This window comes from Lolium rigidum, chromosome 1, assembly GCF_022539505.1.
Source record: "Lolium rigidum isolate FL_2022 chromosome 1, APGP_CSIRO_Lrig_0.1, whole genome shotgun sequence".
Lineage (NCBI taxonomy): Eukaryota > Viridiplantae > Streptophyta > Magnoliopsida > Poales > Poaceae > Lolium > Lolium rigidum.
In genome coordinates, this window is record NC_061508.1 from 115,086,724 (window position 1) to 115,110,351 (window position 23,628).

The following is a 23,628-nucleotide window of genomic DNA, read 5'->3' on the forward strand; positions in this document are numbered from 1 at the left end:
CCCAGGGGATACACCGAACATATCAAAAGGATATTTGTCTCGACCAAGGAGATTCCTATTTGACGCTTCACGCGTTGGTTAGTGCCAAAAGGCCCAAAACGCGTTGAGGCGGAGAGTGAGGCGGTCGAAGATTGCAAAGATGATGTTCCATCGACCCCGGGAAGATGGCCTGAACTTACGGTTTTAGGAGGGGGAGGGGGTGGGTCTGGGGCGGTGATGAACCGGTGGTGGGCGGATGATTGAGGATGGCCGCGGGGGGCAGCAGCTGCCGGTTTAGCCAGCGGAGGATGGAGGGGAAAGCCTGAGGTGGTGACTATGGTGAACGACCGCGATACGCACTACAAGGAAAAGGCCTATTGCCGGCGCACCAAAAAGGCCTATTGCCGGCGCACTTAGAGCCCGCCGGTGGGAACGGGCCGGTGATAATTGCTTATTGCCGGCGCACCAGTTGGTGCGCCGGTGGTAACTCGCGTTATCCCCGGCGCACCTGTCTTGTTCGCCGGCGGTAGGTTATACAAGAAAACAAAAAAATCAAATCTAGATCTAGATCTAGATCTAGATCTAGCTAATCGCTGGTTTTCGTCTCTGCGCCGGTGTAGGAGGTACAGGAGGTGCGGGATGATGGCGAAGCTCCCGAGGTCATCGCGTCGGTGTAGGAGGAGGAGGAGTAGGCCGGAGGTGGAGGAGCCCGGAGTAGGCGGGGGAGCCCGGAGTTGATGGAGGTGGCCGGAGTTGGTGGAGGAGGCCGGAGGTGGTGGAGGAGGCCGGACGTGGTGGCGGAGGCCGGACGTGGTGGAGGAGGCCGGAGGTGGTGGAGGAGGTCGGAGGTGTTGGAGGAGGCCGGAGGACGTTGTGGCCGTCGGTGGCCATCGTGGCCGCTCGGTGCGGCAAAGGTCGCCGGAGTAGCTCGCCGCAGATAGCTCGATGTAGTAGATGAGGAGGAGGAGGAGGAGGAAAAGAGAAGGAAAATGTGAAAGTGAGGAGCACAGGCGGGTGTGGAGTATATATATACCATAGGTTATCGCCGGCGCACCAAGTAGGGTGGTGCGCACGGGGTATTTTTTTTTCTCCCAAATCTTAAATCTGAAAAAAGTCCTGTTTCTGTTTTGAATTTGACGAATCCATTTTTTCTCCAAACGGCCGTAGGCGGTTGAATTCGAATAGGAAATTTCGCGTAGATAGATTTTGATATAAAAAAGTTTTTCATCGGAGGTCGTATGCAACGGGAAATCCCGTTTTACCGAAACATGACGCCATTTTGCATAATACATCGAAATTCAAATTTTCAAGTTTTCACTAAAACTAGATCACATATTACATGGGCATTTCAAAGGATTTTATTTTTTGAATTTTCTATCATTTTCTATTATTTTTTCAAAAACTCGAAAAGGCGATTCCGGTGGGGGTGTGGAGAGAAAATCTAGGCAACTTACCCCGGCGCACCTCTATGGTGGTGCGCTGGTGGTAAAAATTTTACCACCGGCGCACCACCATAGAGGTGCGCCGGGGTAAGGTACCCAAAATTTGGAGTTCCGGCCGGATCTCTTCGAATTTTACCCCGGCGCACTATTTTTTTTTGTGCGCCGGCAGTATAGGTCCATCGCCGGCGCGGCGGAAAAGTGGTGCGCCGGCAACACTTTCCACCGGCGCACGTGCAAGGTGGTGCGCCGGCACATATTTCCTCCACCTATAGGCTTTTTCCTAGTAGTGACGTGGTGGCCTGGCCCATCTGCTAGTTCCTGCGAGCGTCCAAGCGTAAGCACTGAATATTGAGGCTGTGACATGGGCCTAGCCTGAGCCAATAGGTACTAGTGAACAGATTACAATCCTACCATCTAACCCGCAGGTGAAGGAATGGCGTTGGATGTCGATCTGTACTTGCAACAGGTCACATTAGCGAGCAACTATGCCAATGTTATCAAGAACATCAATAGTAATGAGGAGTTGATAGCTTATGACCAGGTGGTTCGGAAGATCAGAACGACAAGAGATGATTTTGTGTCGTTTGAGTTTGCTCATGAAGGGAGAAGGTCTAATGAAAGATGCTCATGACCTAGCGAGACGATCCATGTTGGGAGGCATGTTTGGCTTTAAGGTCCACCTAAGGGGGTTTGTAATAACATTATTATGATTAAATAAAGCTGTAAAGGGGTGGTTTTCTCGAAAAAGAAAAACAGCTAAACCGCAGGCCAGACCCGCAGCGCTCTTCTGCTCGTCTCCCCTCACCGGCCCCTCTCGCCAACTCCTCGCCGGCCGGCGGCCGCGCCCCGCCTTGAGCGGCTGCAGAAGCACGCGGCTGCGCACTAAGCCGCAACCTACACACTCAGGACAGATCGATACAAAGGAGGGGGAAATGAGGAGAGTGATATGGGGAGAGGGAAGGAACCCTAGCTAGAATCCAAATTTCCCCTCAAAAAAAGAATCCAAATTTCCCCAATTTTGCCACGGACGGCGGCGATTCCGGCTCCGCCTACGTCCATCTTCGTACCGAGGACCATGACTATGGCTTGGTTAGTGAAGCATTTGCAAGAGCACACATTGCAGCCCTAGAGAGAGACCGGCGGCATCGAATCCTCTTTCAAGCATCCTCCTCCGCCCGTGCAACTGGGTGAGCGACCTCCCCGAGCCCGTCCCCCCTCTTACTTTTGGCCGCCCTCTCCTCCTCCTATTTGATAGGTTTCATGGATGAGTAGAGAGGTTCTGTATGACGATCCCCATCTAAACCTATGCTTTCTCACCGTAGAATCATCAACAGATATATAACACTGTCTCCCAGGAAAATAGAGCTGAATATATGTGCAGTTGTTACTACTAGTAAAATTTACCTTTACATCTTTCCTGCAGTTCTCACCAGAAAGGGTTCCGTGTCCGGCACAGTGCTATGTATTCAGACCGCCCAAGGCGATCCCGGCGCAATCGAGGACGACAAGTGCAGCAGCCAGCCAGCTCACAGTAAGTGTCAACGGTTGTTTTCCCATTTCTTTTTGGGCACACAACATATTTATGACATTTTCCATTTACAAAAAAAATTACCGCCGCGTCCTTTTCCCTGTTTATTGAACGTGGTTCTCATACATTTGATAGAATATCGATTGGTTGTGTGCCCATCATAACAATCAGCATCCTACATGTTCTAACCAGGGTTCAGGAGGAGGATTCCAGCAAGGCAAGCAGCAGTGAGCTTGGGCCTACAACTTCTGACACGTTGAAATTCGAGACATTGTCGCTGAATGACTCACCTCCTGCACTTGACTCATCCGATCGGTATGACCTTTAATTTGGAAATTGGCTCTGTTCCATCTGGTAGCATGATCACACCCCCAAAAAAAAAGCAAAATAAATGAGCAGAACACAGAGAAGTGCGCTACAATTACAGATCGATAGTGTGTTGTGTTGAAAGAACCCCTCAGGATTGACCAGCAAATTTCTGTTTTGCCTTGATCACCCTCTTCTCACATTGTGTAGGATAAAGATAAGTGCTACATGGTTACAAGCACATTCTGTTTAAGAACTATTAGAGTTGAAATTATTTCGAGAGAAGTCCATATTACCACCCTAAATTTGTCCTACAGTTTACTTTACAACCCTTATCTCTAATTTGGTTCGAATTTCAGCCCCAAACTCCGAAAACCGTTCGGAATCACTCCTTCCACTGATTTGATAGGTTTGTACCCGGTTTTTGTGCCAAGTCGGCATCAAAATAAAAAATAAAAACTGTACATATATTCGTCTCGTCATACATGTATCTGCTTTCAGGGTGGGCATAAAAACCGTGAAACCGAAAACTGAACTGAAGCCAAAACCAAACTAACCGAAATCTCGGTTTTTTCCATTAACCGCTATTTTTTCGGTTTCCATTTATACTAACCGAATTAAATTTGGTAGAATTCGGTTTTTAGCCCCACCAACCGAACAAGACCGAATAGACCGAATTGAGTAACCTACCATCAATTTGTGCATAAACCGATCATTCCATAGAAGCCCAATTGCGTTTGATGTTCCAAAAATTATTCATTCAATGTATGACTTTGGTCTTTGATGTACTAGCTTTTTCTGAATATAGCGTGAAGCCTGCATTATAGAAAACGTTGCTCGAAGTCTTAGCTACCCCTTTTAATCGCTCACGAGTGATGCACCTGTACCACGAGTGTCGCAGCCTACCTCAGTTATCAATTGACAAAGATGGCCCATTCTTTTGCGCCCTTTCACTTGTATTCTTGGCTGTATTAGGTGTTCTTATATTTATGAAACAGATCCCCATGTTTTCTTTAGCGCATCACCACAGATGAACTAAAGAAATAATTGTTGATGCTTTTTCTGTTGATATGTCAATCACTATTTGTTTTCTTCGGTGATGCCTACTATTTGTTCAAGTGAGTAGGTTCATTCGGTTTTAACCGAAAACCGAACCGAATTTGTCGGTTAACCGAATCTTCGGTTTCCTAAATTTTCATGCCAATTTCGGTTACCATTTTTGAAAACCGAATTTGTTCAAAAACCGCAAAAACCGAACCGAATGCCCACCCTGATTCTGCTTCAATCTTGTGGCCTCTCGTCAAACAGACTGCCACCGTGCTCCTGCCAGCCACCATGCCCCGGACCAGCCTGCCGTCGTCTGTCGCTGTCGTGCCTTGACCCAGGTGGCTGTCGTGCATGCCTCTCTGCCCAGACTGCCGCTATGACCCTTCCCAAGCCCGTGTAATGCACACACATGTTCGGAACTTTGGATGAGCGCAGTTCAGCTGTGTAATGGATCCCGTCGCCTCATCTCTCATATCCACCCATTGTCTTGTAAGATGTACACACATGTGCAAACAAATTCCATGCCTAAGCCTTAATAATCAGGCTCTATTCCTTTGCGGTTTCTTAATTGTTTGGTTCAGACCGAGCACAAGCCAATTGGTCGCTGACTGTTGATCCTTTGGCAAGCACACATGAGAAACACATGAGCAAGTTCTTCCTCTGTTCAGCCTCGACCTAGCAGCAGCTAGAACGAAGGAGGCAACCAAGCGGCTCCTCGGCAACTTAACCCCAGGCCCCAGCCCTAGCAGCGATGGCCTGGATAGGGTGGGCGGCGGCCTGGGCAGGGGCATGGGCGCTTACCTGGGCAAGGTGAGGGCGCCGACTTAGGCTGGGGCCGGCGGCTTCGTGATCTGCTAAGGGCCCGGCCGATACATGCGAGTTTTCTCGCATGAAAAAAAGATGAGAACGGGAGACAAGGGCGATCGCATACATGTACATATTATTTCCACCAATATATTGAGTTGGCATACGGGTAAAGGTGACGTGGAAAGAAAAACCGGCTCAAAACCAGTCCAAACAGTGTAAGTGGGTAATTTTGAATGGTTTTGATAATTTAGAGTTGAAGGTTGAACCAACTAAGAGTTTTGGGTTGTAAGTGAACCATGGGACAAGTTTAGGGGGTGAATTGAACTTCTCTCAGTTCTTTCTGCAAGAACCATTTTGGAATAAATGTTTTTTTAGTTGATTTTGGGATAAATGTTTTGACTGACTTGCAAATCTTAATTGTTCTGATCTAGGGCTGTGGTGCATGCTGGTGACACGGACACTGGTCTACCTGATCCTACAATTATGCTGTCACCAGCTGCTGAGGAAGCTCTGTCATGCAGGTAAGCATATCCGAGCTTATATTTCATACGACATGTACGGTTATACCTTACATTGGATAGATGTTCATTGGCAGCATGGGTATGATTCTTAATGACCTAGTGTTCTGGTACTTGACAACCATGTGGGTAGTACGCATCTGAAACCTTTGCCAGTCATGTGTGGGCCTCCCAGGCATATTTCATGTGATTGTGATGTATATGGTTATTGGTTTGCTCTTCTATGGAGACTTTTGTGCCTGCAATTCTATTACTCCGTCATTTAGTAAATGCTGGAGGACATGTTGTTTCTATCATGGGTGTAGCGCTTGTTATATATATTTACTTAAGTCACTCAAACATACCATTTTCGAAAAAAATTTATTACAGTAAAAGTTCAAACAATACTTTGTCTTTCAAGTTTTCATGTTTCATTACAGTGACTCCTATCTCTGTTTTTCATTACAACGATGTTTCCTATGTGTATCCATCTAATATATAAATTTTGGATAACGACAAGTCGATGGAGTGCTTGTTTGAATCCTATGGCTGCATATTGTTTCTATCAAGCAAAAAAAGGTTGCCCTTGTTTGGACAAGAATCTGCTTGCACTAGAGTAGCATGGCATATTGTTTGGGGTTGGAATTCTGCACTACTTTGAGATTGGAAGATGTGGAAACTAGCATGAATTTGCTGTGTGGGCAGGAAAGTTTAGAGAACATTTTTTTTCCTCACATGATATCTAAATTTATTGCTGCCCTTGTCTCGAACATCGGACCCTTATTGAATCCACCCTTAAGATTTTTTTTGCTACATGTACCACTCGTAAGCCTCAGAATAGTAAAACTTGGGTATTTACCTGCATATGGAGCAAGTAATGAGCAATGCAACATGTGTTTTGTGTGTGATGTAAAATGTAAACACCACAAATAAAACTTTTTGTCACTAAAATTCTTAGGTTAACTGCTATTATACAAACCCATGATTCTTTTTGAATGAGACTACACCAAGATTCAGTAATAGGCCCTTATCTATTTACTTTGGCGCTGGATGATTTAAACATATACAACCTAGGTCCCTAGAAGCACCGATGCACGGTGTAAACTAAGGGCACTGATAATTGTAGAGAAAGGCAGGGGTAGACCAAAACTGACATGGGAGGAGTCTGTAAAGTGAGACTTGAAGGACTGCAATATCACGAGCCTACTGCCTTTGTAGATGACTTAGTACTACGTTTAAGTGGCCAACCTACTGCCTCTGTAGATGAATTAGTACTGTACTACTTGTGTTGCTTTATTCTGTCAGTCATGATTTGTTATTTAGTTCTAGGAAAATGGATTCACTTGCTGAACTGTGCCCTTATCAAATTTACATGTTGCATGGCATAACTTGTTGGTTTTACTTAGGTCAGAGGAGCCAAGCATAGCTGATTTGCTCTTAAATCAGCCTACATTTGACAGCGTTGACGATTGTATGGACTATTTTTGTAATAGTGAGAGAGCAGCTCGAGCTGCTCGAGATAAGGTGCTACCATTTTCCCAGCAGCCTACACTAGACAAATTTGAAGCTGAACGGGTGCTGGTAACACCAAATCAAGCTCAGCCAGTTCGAGCACAAGAACAAGCATCAGCAGTTGCAGCACAAGGGCGATATGAAGGTTCCAAAGGAAAAATTGCTGATAATGGGAACAGATGGATGAGCGAGGAGTTGTGGGTAGCATTTCAAAAATACCTTCAGAAAGAAGATGATCTTAAGGTTTGGCTGTAATTTCTATCTTCGAACTGTGCTATAAGTTTTTCTGATTGTTTCAAGTATAAATAGTTTTACTAACAATCATTCTTATAGGAATTTGACTGTGAATTTGAAGAACTTAAACACCAGTGTTTTCATGTGGAAAATTATTGCAAAATCTTCCATCACTTCAACTTTACTGTAAAGATGAAGAAACACGGTTCAAGTGAGTGGACCTCGACTCTTTACTTCGCCGAAGTAAAAGAAATATTCAGGCGGAAAATTTACTTCTGCTGCCCTCTCGAGCAGCATGAGAATGGTATGAGAATCTTCCTCTTAATGAAGTCAATACCTGCGAGCAAAAGTAAATTTTCCGCCTGAAGTAAATTTTCACCAACACATTAGGTTTCTCATGTGCGGCAGGACCTCCCCTTTTCAATGGCAGGACCTCCCCTTTTCTTCTTCTCTTTTGCTATCTTGACACCTTTCGGCCTCTTGTTGAGGTCTTCTTCTTCATCATCATCATCAACGTCAATGGCCGTGCTAATTCTTGCCCTCTTTGATATGGTCTCATAGTTTCTTCGAAGGCACTTCTCATTGCCCTCTAGTTTCTTGTAGCAATGAAACATAGCAAAGGGTTTGTGGCCACCTTTCTTGTTGCGGTGTGTGTATATGTCTTGTTGGATGGGTCCATATTGGGTGATTGGCACACCACTCGGTGGTGTATTGGTCACTAACTCAACAGCGCCGGCCCATCGGTTGCAACACTCAAGGATTGCACCCCAACGATGACTAAGAGAGCCTTGCGTTCGGTATGACAGAATCTTGACCAACTTGACTACTTGAGGTAGTTCTCCTCAATTCTCACGGTGCCCGATGGGGTGTTTTTAGGGTGATGTTGTGCAAACATTGACTAAATTGTGTGAACTGACCATTGTGGACTTTTTAACCGCTACATAAATTGTTGTTTGTCAATTGTCACTCTCTGGGCAAAAATGGCGTGCCAAAGATGTAACAATATTTCAAGTTTCGCCAGCAATGAGAACTACAACTAACATGAGAAAACAAAGAACAAAACGATCAAATCATGTCCATTCATATTCAATATGAAAATTGAGACCTTGCATTTTTTCCTTGTAGAAATTTCAAGTTCCAGAAAGGTCCTTGAGCAACAGGGAAGTATACCTCAACTACAAACATCTCTGATGTGTACAATGATCACATCTTAATGATACATCCAGAGTTCAGAGTACTGAGAACTCGATCTTCAAAGTTCTTACTTGCCAGGCACAAAGTTGGTGGCGAAAGCCCACGCATTGTTGTTGACGGGGTCGGCGAGGTGGTCGGCAAGGTTCTCAAGTGGACCCTTGCCGGTGACTATAGCCTGCACGAAGAATCCAAACATGGAGAACATGGCGAGGCGGCCATTCTTGAGCTCCTTCACCTTAAGCTCGGCGAACGCCTCGGTGGTCGTCAGCCGGACCAAGAGGGTCGAAGCTGCCACCAGGGTAGAGTGGGTCGACGATCTCTCCGAGTGGGCCACCGGCAACACGGTACCCCTCGACAGCACCCATGAGCACGACCTGGCAGGCCCAGATAGCAAGGATGCTCTGAGCATGGACCAAGCTTGGGTTGCCGAGGTAGTCAAGGCCGCCCTCGCTGAAGATCTGGGAACCGGCCTTGAACCAGACGGCCTCACCGAACTTCACGCCGTTGCGGGCGAGCAGCTCAGGGAAGACGCAGCCGAGCGCACCGAGCATGGCCCAACGGGAGTGGATCACCTCCAGCTCACGGTTCTTGGCGAAGGTCTCCGGGTCGGCTGAGAGCCCAGCGGTGTCCCACCCATAATCACCTGGGAACTCGCCGCTCAGGTAGCTCGGTGGCTCACCGGAAAGTGGGCCGAGATAAAGAACGCGGTCGGGGCCGTACCACGGGCTGTTGGAGCTTGCCGCCTTGGCCGTGGCCTTGCGCATGGTGATGCGCCCCCCGCCTAGGACGGATGAGGCTCCGGCGAGCTTCATAGCAGGGGAGGACGGAGTCATGGTTGTGGCTGCCATTGCTACGTGATGGAAGAGAGCAAGCTGCTGATGTGCTGCTGCTGGTGGTGGATGGCTGCGTGAGGAAGACAGCATTGCGGAGGGAACTTAAATACCAGGGCGTGCGCAAGAGGAGGAGCCACGTCCTTATTTCGGCAATCACGAACTGCTCTACGATTGGCTTGGTTGGCTGGAGGAGGGTGGATTGGGTTGCTAGTGTGGCGTACGCTGCTCCGGCCACCTGATCTGCCAGTGGGCAGGACCTTAATTAGCTGCGGATGTGGTGGTGGAATTTCGACAACTTTTATGTCTCTACCACTAATCAGCTCTTGTCATGACATCCGAAAGTAGAAACCTTCGGTTTTCCAATACATACATCTGCTATGTGCATGTTAGCCAATAGCCACGATAAATTTGGGGGCAGTAGTAGGCAGTAGGCTACTACATATCCAAGCTTAGAGCAATTCCAATAGTGTAGCCAGCTGCTGGCTATAAGCCAAGTGCTATGTCATCTATAGCTAACTTAGAGCCAACATATACAATAGTGAGTTATAAAAATGTAAGACTTTTTACAATACATGACCCACCTTTTTAGCCTCACATAAGCACTGGTGAAAGACGTGCTAGAGCTGGCTATAAGATAAGAGCCCACTCCTCTTCTCTCTCCTAATCTCTCTCCTCCAACTAAGCAAATTTATAATATTTTATCTCTTATAGCCAACTGACTGTACCTTATTGTACTTGCTCTTAGGGTCAGTTTGTTGCTGCTACATCGTGGAAAGTATACATGTGCAGAACTTTACACTAATGAGTCCGCCTTCTGCTCACTTGAACTCGTTCGATGTCAGCTATGGATTTTTTTTTAATCAGTTTCAACTATATGGCAACTGATAAATATTCACCCGCAATAATGGTAAAACAGGACAAGTTCCAACTTAAAATGGAAAACAAGATCAGTTACAGCAAGTTCGCAACTGAAAAAATCAGTTGCATTCACAAATATAAGTGAAAAGGATTCAATTGCAACCATCGTGTAACCAAAATAAAAGTTGCAACCATTGTGCAACTGATCATACAAATCTCTATGTCAACATCCAAGCTACGGAGTTGATTGAGCTCTAAGCTAATTCTCATATGAATTAAAATTGGCAAAAACTATTTATTAATTCGGGCAATAGTATGGCTTTATGACCCTAATCACTTTACTAATTCTTGCATGGTTTTGCTTTGTGTAAAACACACAAAAAATCTCACTCTACACGATTGGATTTTTTTGACCAACCAATAGACTAAACACAATCGACAAAACATTTCCGTTAAATATAGTGAGGGAAAAAGAACCCAAGAAACATAAGCAAACAATTTTAACATAAAATTTTACTGCCACATTAAGAAAACACAAACATTCGGTCAAAAGTAATAAGAAGATGCAGCCAGCAAAGATAAATTTGAGAATGTTAAAATCAGTAGCATATATTAATTAATTTAATCCATATTATTATCATGACAAAACTATACAAGAGGGTAAGTTGTATTGCCTCCGTTCCAATAAGTAAGTTTATATTATTTTTGAAAAATCAAATCATGTATAGTATGATAGAGTTTTACAAAATATCATTAACATTCAAAATAAAAAATTAATATCATTAGATATATCATGAAATATATTTCATAGGATATCTCTATAGAATATCATACTTTGAGATATTTTTTACAACAATTCGATTAAACTTTATTTGGCTTTACTTTTTAAAATAAAAGAATTGTTTGTTGGAACAGAGGGAATATAGAAAAACAAGAGATGCGACAAATCAATAGCGGAATATCTATCTCATCTGCATATGAAGTTATCATCTATACTAGTACTATCAACAAGGTAACATAATAATCAAGGGCAGTTGACTAAAGGTGAGGGTCTTCATCCTCCGGTCCAGCAAGTGACTCTTTTGAAGGGTTCCTCTCGTGGCGTAGTTGGGTTCAAGATGGCCAGACCAATCATGGATTGGGGCTTCTTGGGAGAGGTGCTCCCTCCCACCAATATTGATGTCGTCTTTGTTCTCTCCCTCGACCACTAAGTTGTGTCCCGGATCCAATCTTTTCCTTTGTCTGGCCTTCCACAGATTTTGGTGACTATCTCTCCTCTCCTCTTACACATATCATCAACACCTCCTCATCTCCTCTCACACGCTTCTCGCCGTGCCTTTTCCTCCTCTCTTCCCATGCTCGAGATTTGGATGATGCGGAGGAGATGTTGTGCTCTCACACGTTGGACGAACTCTCTCATCGGGAGGTGTGAGAGAGCGACGTCATGACAAGCGCCGCCGCCACACAACATCCAAATCATGGAGATTGGGGGAGAGGTTACAGGTCTCTGTGGGTTACGGGGTGATATATAATTTTGCGGTCACATCAACAATGGTTAATATGTGGAATTGCATGCTCTAGCCAGTTCAAACAAAAAATCGATCTGATGGAAGAGGACTAGGCAATTATATTCAACACCTCCCCTCACGTCTAGGCCGGTGGGCCTTTTTTTTAGATCTCGCACGGGCCTTAGAAGTGTATCCTTGGATTTGTTTTTAGGGAGGCTGAAAATATTTATTTTAAATATTGCGTTGGCTAGAATTTAAACCCATGACCTTATTACCATGTGGAATTGCATGCTCTAGCCATATTGAAACACATGGATGAATCCATGGTTGGAGCTCTCATCGTTTGCGTGTTAAATAGGAGCAAAGCCCAACAGTTACAGAGAGGAGATTAAGGGGGAGAGGGACAAGGGTGATTGACTCAATCATGCCTTTCCATCTATGCTCAACCTAACCTACCGAATCCCCTGATTGACTCAATCAGTAGTAATTTCGGTTTACACATATATGGCAAGGCTGAAATCCTAACATAATACAGCGTCTAAGTGTTCACACTTTGCTCCGTAAAATATTTTGTGGCATGTGTAAACTGACCATGTCGGCAACGGTCATCATTATAGACTGATATGTATTATCTCACATTTGTCTATTCTACCGAGCCTCACAGCACACATGTCTTTTAACCGTGCACGATGTCCAACCTGTGTCCACAGGGGTGTCCTTAGGGTTTTTATGTACTGATGATGTTGTGTAAACATTGACAAAATTATTGTGGGATGTCGATTGTGGACGTGTTAAGCACCACATAAATTGTTGTTTGTAGATTGTCACTCGATCTCTTGGCAAAAGAGGTGTGCCAAAGGTGTAAAGATATTTCAAGTTTCGCTGGTAACTGGATATACAACTATCATGAGAAAACAAAGAACCAAACGATCGAACCATGTCCATTCATATTCATATGGAGATCGAGATCTTGCATTTTTCCTTTTAGACATTTCATGTTCCAGCATAGGTCCTTGACGATCAGAGAAGTAGGCCTCAGCTAAAAACATCTTTGATAGTGTACAAATGATCAAAGCTTAATGATACATCTAGAGTTCAGAGCATATCTATACTCATAGGAACTCGACCTTCAAATGCTCACTTGCCGGGCACAAAGTTGGTGGCGAAAGCCCATGCATTGTTGTTGACGGGGTCGGCGAGGTGGTCGGCAAGGTTCTCAAGTGGACCCTTGCCGGTGACTATAGCCTGCACGAAGAATCCAAACATGGAGAACATGGCGAGGCGGCCATTCTTGAGCTCCTTCACCTTAAGCTCGGCGAACGCCTCAGGGTCGTCAGCCAGACCAAGAGGGTCGAAGCTGCCACCAGGGTAGAGTGGGTCGACGATCTCTCCGAGTGGGCCACCGGCAACACGGTACCCCTCGACAGCACCCATGAGCACGACCTGGCAGGCCCAGATAGCAAGGATGCTCTGAGCATGGACCAAGCTTGGGTTGCCGAGGTAGTCAAGGCCGCCCTCGCTGAAGATCTGGGAGCCGGCCTTGAACCAGACCGCCTCGCCAAACTTCACGCCGTTGCGCGCAAGCAGCTCCGGGAAGATGCAGCCGAGCGCGCCAAGCATGGCCCAACGGGAGTGGATCACCTCTAGCTCGCGGTTCTTGGCGAAGGTCTCCGGGTCAGCGGAGAGCCCAGCGGTGTCCCACCCATAATCACCTGGGAACTCGCCGCTCAGGTAGCTCGGTGGCTCACCGGAAAGTGGGCCGAGATAAAGGACGCGGTCGGGGCCGTACCACGGGCTGTTGGAGCTTGCCGCCTTGGCCGTGGCCTTGCGCATGGTGATGCGCCCCCCGTCTAGGACGGATGAGGCTCCGGCGAGCTTCATAGCAGGGGAGGACGGAGTCATGGTTGTGGCTGCCATTGCTACGGGATGGAAGAGACAAGCTGCTGATGTGCTGCTGCTGGTGGTGGATGGCTGCGTGAGGAAGACAGCATTGCGGAGGGAACTTAAATACCAGGGCGTGCGCAAGAGGAGGAGCCACGTCCTTATTTCGGGAATCACGAACTGCTCTACTATTGGCTTCGTTGGCTGGAGGACGGTGGATTGGGTTGCTAGTGTGGCGTACGCAGGTCCGGACACCTGATCTGCCAGTGGCCAGGACCTTCGCTACGGATGTGGTGGTGGAATTTCGTCAAGTTGTATGTCTGTACCACTAATCAGCTAGCTCTTGTCATGACATCCGAAAGTAGAAACCTTCGGTTTTCCAATACATACATCTATTTGCATGTTACTAGCCAATAGCCACGATAAATTTTGGGCAGTGGTAGGCAGTAGGCTACTATCCAAGCTTAGGGCCGGTTTGTTGCTGCTACATCGTGGAAAGTATACATGTGCAGAACTTTACATTAATGAGTCCGCCTTCTGCTTACTTTAACTCGTTCGATGTCATCTATGGATTTTTTTTAAAATCAGTTTCAACTATATGGCAACTGATAAATATTCACCTGCAATAATGGTAAAACAGGACAAGTTCCAACTTAAAATGGAAAACAAAATCAGTTACAACTAGTTTGCAACTGAAAAAATCAGTTGCATTCACAATATAAGTGAAAAGGATTCAATTGCAACCATCGCGTAACCAAAATAAAAGTTGCAACCATTGTGCAACTGATCATACAAATCTCTATGTCAACATCCAAGCTATGGAGTTGATTGAGCTCTAAGCTAATTCTCATATGAATTAAAATTGGCAAAAACTATTTACTAATTCGGGTAATAGTATGGCTTTACAACCCTAATCAATTCACTAATTCTTGCATGGTTTTGCTTTGTGTAAAACAAAAAAAAGTCTCACTCAACACAATTGGATTTTTTTGACCAACCAATAGACTGAACACAATCGACAAAACATTTCCATTAAATATAGTGAGGGAAAAAGAACCCAAGAAACATAAGCAAACAGTTTTAACACATACTTTTATTACCACATTAAGAAAACACAAAAATTCGGTCGAAAGTAATAAGAAGATGCAGCCAACCAAGATAAATTTGACAATGTTAAAATCAGTAGCATATATTAATTAACTTAATCCATATTATTACCAGGACAAAACTATACAAGAGGGTAAGTTGTATTGCCTCCGTTCCAATAAATAAGATTTATATTATTTTTGAAAAATCAAATCATGTATAGTATGATCAAGTTTGTACAAAATATCATTAACATTCAAAATAAAAAAATCATTAGATATATCAAGAAATATATTTCATAGGATATCTATAGAATATCATATTTTTCGATATTTTTTTTATAAAATTTGATTAAATTTTATTTGGCTTGACTTTTAAAAATAAAAAAACTTGTTCGTTGGAACGGAGGGAGTATAGAAAAACAAGAGATGCGGAAAATCAATAGCTGAACATCTATCTCATTTGCATATGAAGTTATCATCCATACTAGTACTATCAACAAAGTAACATATATAATAATCAAGGAAAGTTGACTCAAGGTGATGGTCTTCGTCCTCCGGTCTGGCTAGTGACTCTTTGGCAGGGTTCCTCTCGCGGCGCAGTTGGGTTTGAGATGGCCAGACCAATCATGGATTGGGGCTTCTCGGGAGAGGTGCTCCCTCCCACCAATGTTGATGTCGTATTTGTCCTCTCCCTCGGCCACTAAGTTGTGTCCCGGATCCAATCTTTTCCTTTGTCTGGCCTCCCACAGATTTCGGTGACTATCCCTCCTCTCCTCTCACACATATCATCTCCACCTCCTTGTCTCCTCTCACACGTTTCTCGCTGTGCCTTTTCTACCTCTCTTCCTAGGCTCGAGATTTGGATGATGAGGAGGAGACTTTGTGCTCTCACACGTTGGACGAACTCTCTCGTCGGGAGTTGTGAGAGTGCGAGGTCATGACAAGTGCCGCCGCCACACAACATCCAAATCATGGAGAGTGGGGAAGAGGTTATAGGGTTTCTGTGGGTTACAGGGTGTATAATTTTGCGGTCACATCAACAATTGTTAATACAATGTCTAAGTGTTCACACTTTGCTCCGTAAAATATTTTGTGGCCTGTGTAAACTGACCACGTCGGCAACGGTCATCATTATAGACCGTTGATATGTATTATTAGCTCACGTTTGTCTATTCTACCAAGCCTCGCCGCACATGTCTTTTAACCGGGTATGATGTCCAACCTGTGTCCGCAGGGGTGTCCTTAGGGTTTTTATGTATTGATGATGTTGTGTAAGCATTGATAAAATTATTGTGGGATGTCGATTGTGGACGTGTTAACCACCACATAAATTGTTGTTTGTCAATTTTCACTCAATCTCTTGGCAAAAGAGGTGTACCAAAGGTGTAAAGATATTTCAAGTTTCCCCGCTGGTAACTGGATATACAACTTTCATGAGAAAACAAAGAACCAAACGATCGAACCACGTCCATTCATATTCATATGGAAATCAAGATCTTGCATTTTTCCTTATAGACATTTCGTGTTCCAGCATAGGTCCTTGACGATCAGAGAAGTAGGCCTCAGCTAAAAACATCTTTGATAGTGTACAAATGATCACAGCTTAATGATACATCTAGAGTTCAGAGTATATGTATACTCATAGGAACTCGACCTTCAAATGCTCACTTGCCGGGCACAAAGTTGGTGGCGAAAGCCCACGCATTGTTGTTGACGGGGTCGGCGAGGTGGTCGGCAAGGTTCTCAAGTGGACCCTTACCGGTGACGATGGCCTGCACGAAGAATCCAAACATGGAGAACATGGCGAGGCGGCCATTCTTGAGCTCCTTCACCTTAAGCTCAGCGAACGCCTCAGGGTCGTCAGCCAGACCAAGGGGGTCAAAGCTGCCACCAGGGTAGAGTGGGTCGACGATCTCTCCGAGCGGGCCACCGGCAACACGGTACCCCTCGACGGCACCCATGAGCACGACCTGGCAGGCCCAGATAGCAAGGATGCTCTGAGCATGGACCAAGCTTGGGTTGCCGAGGTAGTCGAGGCCGCCCTCGCTGAAGATCTGGGAGCCGGCCTTGAACCAGACGGCCTCACCGAACTTCACACCGTTGCGGGCGAGCAGCTCCGGGAAGACGCATCCGAGCGCGCCGAGCATGGCCCAACGGGAGTGGATCACCTCCAGCTCACGGTTCTTGGCGAAGGTCTCCGGGTCAGCGGAGAGCCCGGCGGTGTCCCAGCCGTAGTCGCCTGGGAACTCGCCGCTGAGGTAGCTCGGGGGCTCACCAGAAAGTGGGCCGAGGTAGAGCACACGGTCAGGGCCGTACCACGGGCTGTTGGAGCTGGCCGCCTTGGCCGTGGCCTTGCGCATGGTGATGCGCCCGCCGCCGAGGACGGAGGAGGCTCCGGCGAGCTTCATTGCAGGCGAGGACAGAGCCATGGTTGCCGCAGCCATTGTTACTGGATGGAATAGAGCAAGCTGCTGATGTGCTGCTGCTGCTATTGATCAGTGGCTGCGTGGGGAAGAGAGGAGCAGCGCATGGAGCTTAAATACCATGCCGTGCGCGCGAGGGGAGGGGGCCACGTCCTTATCTCACAAATCACGATCTGCGCTGCGATTGGCTCTCGTGTTCTCGGAGGGTGGATGTGCCTGGATGGAGCGGCTGGTGTGGCGCGCCCTCGGCCGGACACCTGGACAGCGCACAAGGGCTGAGTAAGTTCAACTGGATCGGCCAGGACGATCGCTGCGCGTGTGGTGGAGGAATGTCCCTGAGTTCCATGTCGCCCCACTAGAAGGCAACTTTTTTTTAGACGGACTTGAAGGCCATGGCAAAAGTAGAAACATTAATTTCGCAATATATGCACTTAATCATATGTCAGCCATGACAAAATGTGGGCAGTATTGTTTGCCTACCAGAAGCAAAACTACAAAATGTTGATCAATTCACAGCTGCCCGCCTAGGAGGCCATAGACTGCGATGGTTTGCGCAAAGACCGACATATGGCACAAAAGGTGGCATAATCTTGATGTTTTGGGATGAAAATGTGGTACAAGACTTCAATGTGATCATGTGCACATTCTCCCTTTCCGCCACGATCACCATTGTTGGAACGGATATCTCCTTCAAACTCACCATCGTTTATGGGCCAACTCGAGGTAACCTAAAAGATGCTTTCTTTGCTGAATTGGTTGCGGTGGAACCTCCTATTGGTACAAGATGGCTAGTCACGGGTGACTTCAACCAAATGTATCGTGCTAGGGGAAAAATCGAGCCAATTCCAACTATAAGCCCGATAGATAGATTTCGGAATGCCCTTAATACTTGTGACCTCAAGGAGATACATCTACAAAATCGGAAATTCACCTAGGCGAATGAACAACAAGGCCCAACCATGAGTTAGTTTGACACTTCCTTTTGCAATGAGGAGTGGGATATCACCTTCTCCAACCAGAGTCTTGCTTCCATTCTTTTGAACCTCTTAAGCTTACTTTTATTTTAAGTGGTACACCCCTCAGAGATATAGGGACCGCCATGCTCGTCCACTTTCTTGATAAACGACTCGATGCATTTTCTCTTCCTCTCCACGCCCATTTGTCATCCTTGTCCGACTATTGCACACTTCTCCTTGCAAATGATAGTGGCCCCAAAAAACCCCGAGTCCTTCCACTTTGAGAACTTTCGGATCAAAATGTCGGGGTCCATGGATGTGGTTAATGAAGCTTGGAATGGGGACATCAATCATGCGGAACCTTGCCAACACCTTTTCCACAAGCTCAAGAAGAATGTGAAAAAGTTGAGGATTTGGAATAAGAGCCTCTTCTCCAAAGAAAAAGTGGAGCTCCATCTGGCCTTAGAAGTCAATCGCCATTTGGATGTGGCACAAGAAAATAGGGCTCTTAGCAATGACGAAAGAGAGCTTAGAACAATATTGAAAAGAAGAGCCATTGGGATAGCAGCCCTTGAAAGATCAAGGAAAAGGCAAGCCTCAAGAATCAAAACTCTTAAGGAGGGAGATGCAAAAAACGAGATTTTGACATCTTCATGTCAATGCCCGAAGAAGGAAGAATCACATCCATCGCCTTAAACACAACAATGGTTGGGTCACGGCGTATGACCAAAAAAAAACTATCATCCATAGTCAAAAAATATAATCAAGAGAGGCATGCCTCGCACCAAAAACTTCAATGTGATCTTGCCGGTCTTAGTAAGCCTTTTATGGAGGAAGAGGTTAAAGCCGTGGTCAACAACACCTGCAATGACAATGCGCCAGGTCTAGATGGCTTCTCGACTTGTTGGAACACCATCAAGGTAGATGTGTCATGGCGGTTCTCAATCAATTCTCCAATCTTCACACCAATAACCTCCACTGGCTCAATTCTTCCAAAATTGTTCTCATTCCCAAGAAAGAGGGGGCTGAGGAGGTGCGATTTTCACCCAATTAGCCTTATACACGCAATTGCAAAATTAATCTCCAAAAAAATGGCCACTAGACTCACACTTCACATGAACAAGTTTGTATCCAATGCCCGAAGCGCCTTCATAAAGAAGAGAAGCATCCACAATAATTTCTTTTATGGGAGCTGGGAACTTGGGAAGGAAACTTCACAAGTCAAAAATGCCAACTCTCCTCTTCAAGCTCAACATAAAGAAAGCTTTTGAATCCTTATATGGGACTACTTGATTGATATGCTTCAACATATGAGTTTCCAAGCAAATTTCGTGAGTGAATTATGACCCTCTTTTGCACCTCCTCCTCTAGAGTGCTTCTCAATGGTATTGCGGGTGATCCAATAAAGCATAGTCGGGGTCGAAGACAAGGGAACTCTATTTTACCACTTCTTTTTTGTTTTTTCCATAGATCATCTACACCATATTCTCCGCAAACTCACCGATCAGGGTCACATTCAAAGGATCCGTGTAAGAGTTCCCACGATTCGCACATCCCTATATATTGATGATGTGGCTGTTTTCATAGCCCCAATTAAGGACGATATGAACTTCCATGCTTCCACTTTGCACCAATTTGGGGATGTAACCGGGCTTGTAACCAATTGCTCCAAGAGTCAGGTGGCTTCCATTAGATGTATGGTCCTTGACCTTGATCGCATCCTTCATGTTTTTCCAACCACCCACACAAATTTCCCGATGAAATATTTAGGGCTCCCGCGCTCTCGGTCACAAGGCTCAAAAGAATTCACTTTTAACCTATGGAAGATAAGGTAGCCGCCAAGCTTGTCCCTTGGTTTAGGAAGAATGTTACCATGGCCGGCCATGCAACACTTGTAAAGTCGGTTCCTACTAGCATTGTTATCTATTATATCACCGTCCTCAACATTCCAGTTGAGGTTCTCATGAAGATTGATAGCATTGGAAGGAGTAAATGACGAGGAACTACCACATTACATGCGGTCATGTCTAAAAACTACCAACATTGGGCAAGGCGACACATAACTACCACTTGAGGGGCATGGTTGTGACAAAAGGCACTGATTTTGCTGATTAGCTGTGTTAAACATTTTTAACACGTTCGGGCCCACCTGTCGGGTCTACGTGGCAAATGATGGTCTGCCAGTTTTACCCAAAACCCCCGGGCTTATTTTCCAAAAGCAATCAAGTTGCTCCACCCAGATCGATAGCCGTTGCTCCGCCCCCGCCGCGCCTCCCCAGGACTTCCTCGTCCACCTCGAGGCCTACCTGGCCCGCTGCGACGACGTCGACAAGCTGCTCAAGATCTCGCGCTACGCTGCGCGCCTCGCGCTCGTCGCGTGGCCGCCGCTGCCCCCGACCGCCTCCTCGCGGCTCAAGTCCTTCGAGTCCAGCGCCGGACTCAGCTGCAAGGCCTTCCGCCTCGGCAAGTTCGTGCAGGACGTCAACGCCCTCCGCGCCGGCCGCAATACCCTCCTCCCGTTGCCCCTTGTGCTCCTCACCTACGGCGGCGAGGGCGTCTACTACTTCCTCGAGCAGTTTGTATGGCTCGCCAAGACCGGCCTCCAGCCCACGCAACTCCTCCCGCGCCTCCATCTTCGCCCGCCGAGGCCATCCCGTGGAGACGAGCTCCTTCCCGTGGTCGCGGAGGAGCAGGGCTGAGGGTCGCGCTCGCTCCCTCGACGGCCAGCGGCCCCTGCGACGTGCAGAAGCGTCCTCCGTGAGCTGTTGAGGTGGGGCTGGCTAGGGGCGGCGGCCATCGGCCCCTCCGGCGCGCAGCAGCGCCCTCCCGTGGTTGCGGCGGCGAGCTGCTGTGGTAGGGCTGGCCAGGGGCAGCGAAGCAGCGTTTGCGGGAGGAGCAGGGCGGCGGGGGCGTCGTCCCTGCTGCGCCTGGGGACTGGGGAGACGACGACGGCGAGGTTGGTGACGGGCAGGAGGTAGGGAGAAGATGGGAATCTTATCCCTTGGTGATTTTGCAAATCGACCCTCAACGGTTATAAAATTCTTGTAGTGAGATTCGATTTTTCTGTTTTAGCCACGTATACCCGACAGGTGGGCCCGAACGGTCAGAAAACGGTTTACACGGCTAATCAGCAAAATTAGTGCCTTTTGTCACAACCATGCCCCTCAAGTGGTAGTTATGTGTCGCCTTTCCCAATATTGGTAGTTTTCAGACATGACCGTCTGTAATGTGGTAGTTCCTCGTCATTTACTCCATTGGAAGGGCTTTCCTTTGGGCGGCTTGTGACAAGGTCACCAGGGATAAATGCAAAGTTAATTGGGAAATGGTATGCAAGCCTAAGAATTGTGGAGGTCTTCGGATCCTCAACCTCGCAAAATTTGCTTCAGCCCTTCATATGAGATGGATATGGCATGAATAGAATGACAACCTTGGGTTGGCCTTGGCACCCCTTGCACTCCGCTTGACAAAGATCTTATTGCGAAGGCTACAAAGGTCATCATAGTATTTTGGAAGAAAACTAGCTTTTGGGAGGCCCCTTGGCTAAATAGAAGGCGTTCCAAAGACATCGCATGCCTCATATATAAAGGTTCGAAAAGGAAAAAATTACAGTGTCAACAAAGCTTTGGATAATGACTTTTGGAGCACACAAGTCAACACCCAAGATGGTCTCTTCGCTAGACCACACTATGCAATTCGCCAACCTTTGGGAGATGATTTTCAAGCTATACATTGGACCCTAACACATCGGATTCAATCTTTTGGAAACTCACCGATGATGGTTGCTACTCATTGAAGTCAGCCTACACCATGTAATTCTTCTCAACCGAAATCTTACATGCCTTCCTAAGTTTGGAAGCCATGGGCCCCTCCTAAATGCGAAATCTTTGTGTGGTTGATCATCCAAAATAGAATATGGACAGAAGATAGGATCGAAAAGAGAGGATGGCCAAATTGTGGAAGATGCAAGCTTTGCAATCAAGTACAAGAGTCTGCCTCTCACCTTCTTTTCAAATGTCGGTTCACCATTCGTGTGTGGTCAAATGTGAAGAATTGGCTAGGCCTTCATGACGTTGATCCAAGAAACTGGCATGCTATGCGAAACGTAAAGGAGGTGGAATGAGGCGATTCACAAGCAAGGACAATCAAAGAAGGCCATGGCGTCATTTGCAATGTTGGTTTCATGAGAAAGAAAGGAATGATCACATTTTTGGGAACAACGCCTCCACCTTGAGTATGATTGTAGCCAAAATCAAAGATGAAGTCGCCTTATGGAGCCTAGCCGGGGCTAAGGCTTTGAGTGTTGTAATGCCGCGAGAGTAGGCCTTGCGTAGGCTTTGTTTTTTGGGCTTGACTTTTTTTCAAGTCTTGATTTGTAAGACTTCTAAAACTTCTCCTTAATCAATGAAAATGGCAAATATTTTGCCTTGTTCAAAAAAAATTGGGCTGTGGTACAATACTGGCTAAAGCTAAGAACCGGTTTGGGAATGGAATGTATACATGTGTGAAACTTTACTAATTCTGGTACTTTGCAACCAGAATATGACTTTACTCGGCGTAAAAAAAAAGGAATTTCTATTTTCGTGCCCTCGGGTCGTTAGTTGTACTCAGTTTTCCCCAGCCCCTTAGTTTTTCCTCAGTTTTCCCCAAGCCTATGTTTGAAACCCGCAGAACGAGCTCAGACGGAAGGAATCCGTTTATTTGGACGTTCTGTGCTGACGTGTTGCGCCGCGTCGTCTGTGGGGCCGCGACGTGTGGGGCCGCGTCGCGTGGGGCTGGTAGAAAGGGACCGCGTGGGACAGGAATTGGCATTTTTAAGAGCACCTTTTCCCCTCTTTCTCTCTCTGTCTTTTTCACCAAATTAGTATCAAATCTAGAGAAGCTTCTATTTCTGTCTTTCTTCAATATGGCAGCAAATCTAGTAGCAAATCTCTATGGTTATTTATGCCTTTTGGCTCTCGTTTTTTGCCCAATATGGCAGCAAATCTAGTAGCAAATCTAGAAGCTAGTATATGATAAATTGACAACTGCATAATCAGAAAGCTAAGTATAATACATAGGGAAACTGCATACAGACAGCCAAAAGCAGCCAATAACGTTGTAATATACAAGACGCACACAATGTATGGACAACAAGAAGATTAGGATGAATGAATTTGTTCTTCATTCCTCCTCATATATTTCGGCGTCGGTCCAGCCGTGCATTACCCCAAGGAAATATTGATTGAACTCCTTCCGTCTGCAGTGTGAGGCCAATACATCCTCCAAACGGTATGGCCTGTGTTCATTTCTCAGACCGGAGTTTCCTATTCTATCCACACGTTCTGGCCACTCCTCCCGGGCCTTTGTATCATGAGAGTACTCTCGATATAACCCAAATCCGTGTAGTAGATGCAGCCAGGTCGAAGTGTCGGGTACACTCTGGTGTCGACGGAGATACACCGGGTATAATTCACAAAGAAGGCATTACTGCCAATGTTACTGACCAGATGGAGAGAGCGGCTCTGAGTGTCCACACGGTACACCAATGGTCTGCCC

The 23,628-nt window shown here is 46.3% G+C and overlaps 2 protein-coding genes and 1 pseudogene across 2 annotated transcripts; 1 reads left to right on the forward strand and 2 right to left on the reverse strand.

The window, feature by feature from the left end:
• Positions 1-1,854: 1,854 nt before the first annotated feature.
• LOC124650419 lies at positions 1,855-7,718 on the forward strand. Its single transcript, XM_047189952.1, has 4 exons — positions 1,855-2,030; positions 3,085-3,264; positions 7,013-7,361; positions 7,452-7,718. Exons 1-4 carry the CDS (start codon positions 1,855-1,857, stop codon positions 7,716-7,718), a joined length of 972 nt encoding a protein of 323 aa, XP_047045908.1.
• Positions 7,719-8,411: 693 nt separating this feature from the next.
• Positions 8,412-9,469, reverse strand: LOC124660498 (annotated as a pseudogene).
• LOC124660595 (chlorophyll a-b binding protein of LHCII type 1-like) lies at positions 8,412-17,209 on the reverse strand. Its single transcript, XM_047198456.1, has 4 exons — positions 16,383-17,209; positions 15,616-15,622; positions 12,861-13,284; positions 8,412-8,589 (listed from the first exon to the last, which is right to left on the reverse strand). Exons 1-3 carry the CDS (start codon positions 17,156-17,158, stop codon positions 12,883-12,885), a joined length of 1,185 nt encoding a protein of 394 aa, XP_047054412.1. The 5' UTR covers positions 17,159-17,209; the 3' UTR covers positions 8,412-8,589; positions 12,861-12,882.
• Between the last annotated feature and the right edge of the window lie 6,419 nt (positions 17,210-23,628).